At 53.8% G+C, this 7,857-nt stretch overlaps 1 protein-coding gene across 1 annotated transcript; it reads left to right on the top strand.

The window, feature by feature from the left end:
* The first annotated feature begins 542 nt into the window (after positions 1 to 542).
* LOC111159797 (PILR alpha associated neural protein) lies at positions 543 to 3,640 on the top strand. Its single transcript, XM_022522405.1, has 5 exons — positions 543 to 605; positions 867 to 1,378; positions 2,125 to 2,206; positions 2,976 to 3,197; positions 3,526 to 3,640. Exons 1-5 carry the CDS (start codon positions 589 to 591, stop codon positions 3,545 to 3,547), a joined length of 855 nt encoding a protein of 284 aa, XP_022378113.1. The 5' UTR covers positions 543 to 588; the 3' UTR covers positions 3,548 to 3,640.
* Positions 3,641 to 7,857: the final 4,217 nt, after the last annotated feature.

Here is a 7,857-nt window from a genome sequence, read left to right as displayed (position 1 = left end):
TCCCTTCTCCTGAAGATGTAGATTCCCCGGGGACCCATCGGAAGAGAAATGCTTGGGACTCCAAGCAGGCTAGGCAGGCTGGAGTGCTCCCCTTGTGCGCTCACCACACACACACACACACACACACACACACACACACACACACTCACACATTCACACACTCACTCGGATTGACTTCCCCTTCCCTCCCCCACTGTCAGACTCCCTCCCTAGCGGTAGGTGCTCAAGGAATCACAAGGTTCTTGGCTCTAAATTAAGCTCCAACAAGAGCTTGGAGCTGTGGGCAGAGGAAGTGAGAAGGAAGGAAGCCAGAGAAGTAAGAGTAGACCCTGAGGTGGGGAAGTTGCAAGGATCTCTGGGCATTAGTAGCTAGGGGCTGGGGGCTAGACAGGAACCACTCTGGGAGATCCATGCCCCCCCTCAGAAGGATGCTAAGTGGCAGCTGGCAGCCTAGGGGGATAGATCCAGGTAGGACTGGTGGCTGAAGGATCTGGGGAAGTGCTAAGAGCAGGGTTGGGATGTGATGACCTCTTCTCTCCCCCCAGTAAAGGCTGAAAATCTGGGTCACAGCCGAGGAAGAGTTCAGACATGAAGTCCAAGATGTGGTAAGTTTGGTACAGCAGAGGGAGCCTGGAGGCCACTTCTCCTGGGGTCTGGGCCCCTTCCCTCCTAGGTCCGCCCTGGGCCTTCCTTCTTGAGGGCCAGACCCTAGGAAGGGAGGAAATGGGGCAGTCTTCCCAAGGCCCATTTGCTTTTCCAGAGAAAGCTGGAGGAAGACAGCTGGGATCTCTGGTATAAGCCGGTGCTCCGCATACAGAAGCCCAAGATGGGCTTGTGTCTCACCCCCTTTCTCTCCCTTCTTGCAGGCCTGCGCTGCTGCTGTCCCACCTCCTCCCTCTTTGGCCACTGCTGTTGCTGCCCCTCCCACCTCCTGCTCAAGGTTCCTCCTCTTCCCCTCGAACCCCACCAGCCCCAGCCCGGCCCCCCTGTGCCCGGGGAGGCCCCTCTGCCCCACGCCATGTGTGCGTGTGGGAGCGGGCACCCCCACCAAGCCGATCCCCTCGGGTCCCAAGATCGCGTCGGCAGGTCCTGCCAGGCACGGCACCCCCTGCCACCCCGTCTGGCTTTGAGGAGGGCCCACCCTCATCCCAGTACCCCTGGGCCATTGTATGGGGCCCTACAGTGTCTCGAGAGGATGGGGGGGACCCCAACTCGGCCAATCCTGGATTTCTGCCCCTGGACTATGGTTTTGCAGCCCCCCATGGGCTGGCAACCCCACACCCCAACTCAGACTCCATGCGGGGTGATGGAGATGGGCTCATCCTTGGAGAAGCGCCTGCCACCCTGCGGCCATTCCTTTTTGGGACCCACGGGGAAGGTGAGTGCGAGTGGGAGAGGGTGGTGGGAGGCTCGAAGGGCAGTAACAGAGATCTTGTCTGTTAGCTCCTCCCACAAATGTGTCAGGCACTGTGCAGGCACTGGGGCAGAGATGAAATGTGCTCCGAGCCCTGGAGGAACTCAGGTCCACCAGCGAAGACAGATGTGTAAACACTCAGGGACAAGTCAATGAAACAAATGCTCTAACAGAGCACACACAGAATGTCTTTAGGAAAAGAAGGAAGGGAGAGATTACCTTTGCCTGGGGATCAGGACAGCTTCTAAGAATTGACACTGGAGCTGGACCTTGAAAATGGAGTGGGAGTATTCCATGCAGAAGAATACCGGGAATGAAAGGAACCTTCAGGGTGACATTTCTGCTCAAGGAATGCCAAGCTAGGGATAGTGGTTTGTGGGTGGGGCTGGTGCAGAGATGGACATTTCCACCCCCTAGTTTCCATGCAGAGAGGGGTTGGTTCTCTCTGACCTTGGAGCTTCCTCCTCACCACATGTATACAGAAGATTTGGGAATGTGGAGGAAAAGGACTAAAAACTTCTGGGAAAGCTGATGCTAAGAATGAAGGTGGGGGAGGGGAGCAGTTCAGGAAAGCAGAAAGAGTTGGGTACTGTGGATTCGAATGGCAACACACTGCAAGATTATTGAACCCGCAGCCTAATCCCACCCCCACCCCCTCTTGGCTCCTACCACCTCTGGCCTCCCTAAAACTTTCTACCCACCCCAATCAGGTGTGGACCCCCAGCTCTATGTCACAATTACCATCTCCATCATTATTGTTCTCGTGGCCACTGGCATCATCTTCAAGTTCTGGTAAGCTGCGGGGAGGAGGGTGCTGCGGGATGGGGCAGGAGGGCAGGAGCAAGGGCAGCATTTTTGCTGGAGGTGGGCTAGGAAGTGGTAGATTTAAGCAAGAAAACCCTTGGGGAAAGTTGGTAAGGATTTGGGTGGGGGAGACTGTGAGAAATCGGACAAATTCCTTTTCCCAGGGAAATACAAGGATAATGGAAGAGGCAGGGGAATTATTTACGCGCACTGAGGGCCCGGACATTTCCTCCAAGACGGAGAAAACTGACCCATTCTGCAGAGGCCCTTCTTGGGGCTGTCTGGGGAGGAGGAATTAAGTCTGGAGGTTTCTTTGCATGCATTTAATAGTGGGTCACTCAGTCCTTCACACTTTACTGCGAGAATCATTAGACTCAGGTGTCCAGGTCATTAGCTGATTTTGAACTAGAACTAAATCTTCCAGGTGCCTGCTGAGGAGAGAAATGGCTCTTCTGGGCATGCATGGGGGAGGGGCAATCTCGAGGGACTCTGTGTCGGTGGGGAGGAGGTACTGATTCCGCAGGTCTGGACCAGGCCCAGAGGATGGTTTACATCCCTGAGCCCCCTAGGGGGGTAGGGAAAGTAGCTTTATGGACTCTCAGTCTCAGATATTTGATATAGGGAACTGTTAAGAGGCTAATTTCTCTCCTGTAGGATGTTGGGGTGTCTGAGGGAGGCTGGGTGTGGCCAGCACTGCAGGCCCGGGATGGGGGCTTCTTAAATGTGTGAGAGAACCTCTTTCCTTCCCGTGTACCAGCTGGGACCGAAGCCAGAAGCGGCGCAGGCCCTCTGGGCAGCAAGGTGCCCTGAGGCAGGAAGAGAGCCAGCAGCCGCTGACAGACCTGTCCCCAGCTGGGGTCACTGTGCTGGGGGCCTTCGGGGACTCACCTACCCCCACCCCTGACCATGAGGAGCCCCGAGGGGGACCCCGGCCTGGGATGCCCCAGCCCAAGGGGGCTCCAGCCTTCCAGTTGAACCGGTGAGGGCAGGGGCAAAAGGCTGGGAGGGTTGGGAGGTAAGGCAACTTTGGTCCGGAGCCTTGGTTGGGGGTGTTCCCTCCAGGGTGGGTGGGGAGGAAGTAGACCTACCCCCCCCGCACAGCCCCTGGCCCTCCCTAGGACTGGACCAGGTCCTTTCTAGGGTACCCTTCCTTCTCCCGCTCTCTGTGGATCTCTGTCCTGTTCTCACACTGTCATTTAACTCAACTCTGCCCTCTTATCCTTGAATCCCTTTCTTTGCCTTGGACTTCCCTTCGATTCTGGCCTACCCAGTGGTTCCTGACTATGCCCTTTCCCTCTTCCTCTCAGGATTCCCCTGGTGAATCTGTGATGCCCCCCAATGTTGGGGTGCCGCCAAGCAGGAGGCCAAGGGGCCGGCACAGCCCCCATCCCACTGAGGGTGGGGCAGCTTTGGGAGCAGGGGGCCATAGGGGCTCCTGGCTGCTGCCCTTGCACACCACCCTGGAACCCTCACTGGCCCCATAGGCGATCCTACCTGCCCGCCCTCCTTTAGGTGGGGGGGGCCTCACATATTTGTGGCTTCTGGTCCCCCAGCCCTCCCTTGCACACTCACATGAAAGCCTTGCACACTCACCTCCACCCTCCCGGGCCATCGCACATACTTGCACTCTTGTACAGCCAGTCTTCCGCACCCTCTCTCCACTCCCCCCACCCGTGCCGACCCCTCCCATTCTCCGTTTGTTTCACACTCTTCACTCTCTCTTCCTCCCACATTCTAGGCTCAGCTCAGTCACTCAGTGGTCAGTGGGCAACTCTCCAGTTACCTCTCACTTGCATTTCCTGGCCCCATGTTGTGGTGTTGTGTGTTGTGCTCACACTGTCCCTCATGAACACCTATTGATCTCATTTCTGTGGCCCCTGCATGCTGCCCCAGAGGTGGGTGGGAGGTGAGCTGGGGGCTTCTCATGCTCCCATCTGTCATGGCTTCATTTCATTCCATGTCATTTCTTTCATTGTCTCCCCCATCCCACTCCAAGGGCGTGCTCATTACCCTGAGGGCTCCCCCATGGGGATGGGGGTAGTGAGGCCCCAAACTTCTCCCCCCTGAACTGCTAAATTCTGTTGTCTGGAAGATGGGTTTTGGGGAGTCACCTGCTGCACTACACGAGAAAGGGGCTCCCATTTGCCCTTCCCTTCCTCCTAAGTCCCTTTTGTCTTGTCTGTCCTGGCTGTCCGTGTGTGGGTCACTCTCTGGAATTCAGAGTCCCTGAGCCAGTCCTCCACTTCCCAGCCTCTCTGAGGGCCTCCCTAACCCCACCTGGGCTGCCAGGGACTGGAGCCAGCTGGTTCAAGGCCATGGGGAGCTCTGCCTCCCAATCTATCCCTCCCCTTCCTGGGCTCCTTCACACTTCTCCCTCCCTGCCCTCCTTGGTTTTTCCATTTCTCCTTCCTTTTGCCTGTCCCCCCCTTCCCCTCATATTTGTCCCTATGTCTCACCATTTTTCCACCTTCCTCCCTTCTTCCTCTCTTACCTGGCTCCTATGCTGTGATATATATTTTTGTATTATCTCTTTCTTCTTGTGGTGATAATCTTGAATTCTTGTGGGATGTAAGTTTCAAAATTTTCAAATAAAGCCTTTGCAAGATACCAAAGTCCCCTGGTTCTGCTTATGAACCCTGAAGAGAGGAGAGGGAGGAGGCAAGGGCACCCAAGAAAGGAGGAAAAGAAGGATGGGGGTTGGAGGGAACTCCTTAAGACTCAGTGTGACCTGGCCTGCTCTGACCTGGAATTAGGGTTCCTGAGCTTTTTCTTGTGGGGGGGGGGGGGTAGGAGCAGAGGGAGAGGGAGAAAGAGAATTTTAAGCAGGCTCCCAGTCTGCAGGGAGCCCGACATGGGGCTTGATCTCAGGACCCTGAGATCATGACCTGAGCTGAAATCAAGCGTCAGGCACTTAACCGACTGAGGCACAAGCGCACGTCAGGCTTTAACTTGGGAGAGAATGAAAGGGAGAAACTGAATGGAGCAGCCAGAGCAAGAAAACCTAAAAGAGTGGCTTGCTTCTTACTTGCCAGTGAAGGTCCAGAAAGACCATGAGAAAGGAGACAGAGAAAAGGGATAGGCAATGAAGCAAGCAAGAAGAGGAGGAAAGAGCTGGTAAGACAGATGGAGAGTAAGGAGTAAAAGGGGGAGAGAAAAACAAGAAAGAGGCTTCCCTGCTTGGTTTATTTTCAGCCTTGCTCCCTGACTTGCTCCCATCTACAGCTACCCCCCAAAAGCTGAGCATTAGAACCCCTGTAGTTAACTCTCACTAGCTTTCCCCACTCTGCCCTCTCTGAGAGAGAGGTGCTGCTAGGGTGCGGGGGTGGAATCAAGGGGTATGTTTGGAGGAAGGAACAGAGGCTGCCCAGCTGGGATCAGTCACCTCTGAGCCCCCCATTCTGGGTTTGGCTCTAGCGACAGCCCTGCAAAAGCCCACACATCAGCCTCTCAGCTGTTGCTAGGCTCTGTTGCCATGGTAACCACACAGGTCCCATTTCTCCCCCACCCCCATCTGTGCCCCACTTGCTCCCTGGAAATGGGGAGCTCCGGGGAGGAGAGGAGATTGTAGTGAGCAAGTCTGGGCTGCCCCGGATTCTGAATGCCTCTATGTATTTATCTATGCAGTTAGCATCAGGAGGGTATAGGTTGGGTAGGCGTGTTTTAGGTGTTGGGGAGCATTACTGTCCACTTAAGGAAGAGTGGCTGAATCCATAGAGCCCACAATGGGGAGCTGGGGAGAAGGGAGCCTATTTCTCAGGACCAAAGCAGTATGTACCTTTAGGGCCTCAGACCCCATAAGAAAAAGAGTGCTACAGAGGAAAAAGGCAGAGCAGGGGCAAGGAGTGATGAGCCAACTAAAAGCAGAGGTGCGAAGCCAACAAGCTGCTGAGGAGGGCTCAGAGTCAATCCAGTGGGGCCTTCAGAGATCCCAGTAGCAGCTGGTGGAGAGAGAAGGGTGGATGGAACCTGAGGGTGCAGGAAGTGCGGAGGACATGGGTCAGGGGCTGTGAGGTAGGGATCGGAGGTGGATGGGAGAAAAAGCCTCACTAACCTTTCTCTTCTCCGCCCCCCCCCCCCCAGGAATCTAGTCTTTGTAAGGTTGGGGTGGGGGGAAGAGCACTGGCTTAGAAGGGGAAGGAGCTCAAGTGCCTGGAGAGCATGCTGGGGCTCTATCACCCTCTGCAATTGTAATTCTTCTGAGGGACAGTGTGACCCCAAGGCTCATCCATATGCAAAAGGCACGCATGAAGGCCCCTAATGAAGAGGGAATTAATTATTGCCTGATTAGCCTGCTGTTTCTCTAAATTTAAATAAATTAAAATACACCAGCAAGACACTGGGAACTCCTCACCTGTTCCTTCTCCCTAAATGTCCTTCTTCCCCATGGAAAGTCAGATGGCAGGGAGAGACAGAGGAGAAAGGAGACATCCTCGTCTTCCCATCTGTCCTAAAGTAAATGTCCCAAACTAGATCACATTGTCAGGATAACCATGAAGAGTTGGGAGGCCCTGGGGAACAGATCCTAACCTTTATCTCTCATGAAACTGAAACAGACTATGGGGCCTTAGAAGGCCCTTGAAGGTTGCAAGTGGTTGAGCAGAGTCACTGGTTAGTGACAGACCAAGAACACAAACAAAGGCCATACTACCCTTTTGGTTCTTGGAGGCCACACATCACAAGCACCACTGGGACCAGCATCTCTCATCACTATGCTTTCCTTGCCTCCTAAGCTGTGCATCAAATGACTCAGCCAGTCTTCTCTTAAGCATTTTTCTGGAATGCTTACCATTATGGCTCAGACCAAACCAGGAAATGGGGAAGCCCCCAGGAGGAGGGATCTCCCAGGCAGAGCTCAGGGTGTGGAAGTGATTCAAGATGGAAACAGTGTGCCAGCTGGAAAACCCCAGGCTAAAATTAACAGCCCTCCTCCCCCTACGCCCCACATTTATCTCTAAAGCTCTTCTGTAAGAAGTTCAAAGCACTTAAAAAACTGGCTTCTTATAGCAAGGGCAGGAGCAGGGCTGACAGTTGGAGACACTGAGGCTCAGGGAGTACCAGTTAATGAAAATAGGAAAAGAACTAGGACGGAAGAGGAGAACTGGGAATTAAAGTGATTAATACGATTTGCTCCCACTTCTCTATCTCAGCCCCCAAAGTCGATGTTTCTGGAATTAGCAATTTCCAACCCATGCAGCAACTAGGTCCGGTCACATTCCAGCCCTTAAAGATCTTATCCTGCCAACTGTTGCTACTCAGTTAACACAGACTGGGTGAACAGCCCCAAAACTGTGATCAAGACAGTAGACATTTTCAAAGGGACACAAACTATAATTACAAACCTAGGATACATATCTTCTATTTATTTTTTTTTAAAGATTTTATTTATTTATTTGACAGACAGAGATCACAGGCAGGCAGAGAGGCAGGCAGAGAGAGAGGAGGAAGCAGGCTCCCCGCTGAGCAGAGAGCCCGATGCGGGGCTCGATCCCAGGACTCTGGGATCATGACCTGAGCCGAAGGCAGAGGCCTAACCCACTGAGCCACCCAGGCGCCCCCATATCTTCTATTTAAACCTTTAACTTAAATGTTTATTTTTAGGTGTCCTTTGCTACTTCCTTGTTGTGATTTTGAAAAAAAAA

This window comes from Enhydra lutris, unplaced genomic scaffold (genome assembly GCF_002288905.1).
Source record: "Enhydra lutris kenyoni isolate GAN:26980312 unplaced genomic scaffold, ASM228890v2 scaffoldscaffold69, whole genome shotgun sequence".
NCBI lineage: Eukaryota > Metazoa > Chordata > Mammalia > Carnivora > Mustelidae > Enhydra > Enhydra lutris.
This window is presented reverse-complemented; position numbering and strand designations above follow the sequence as displayed.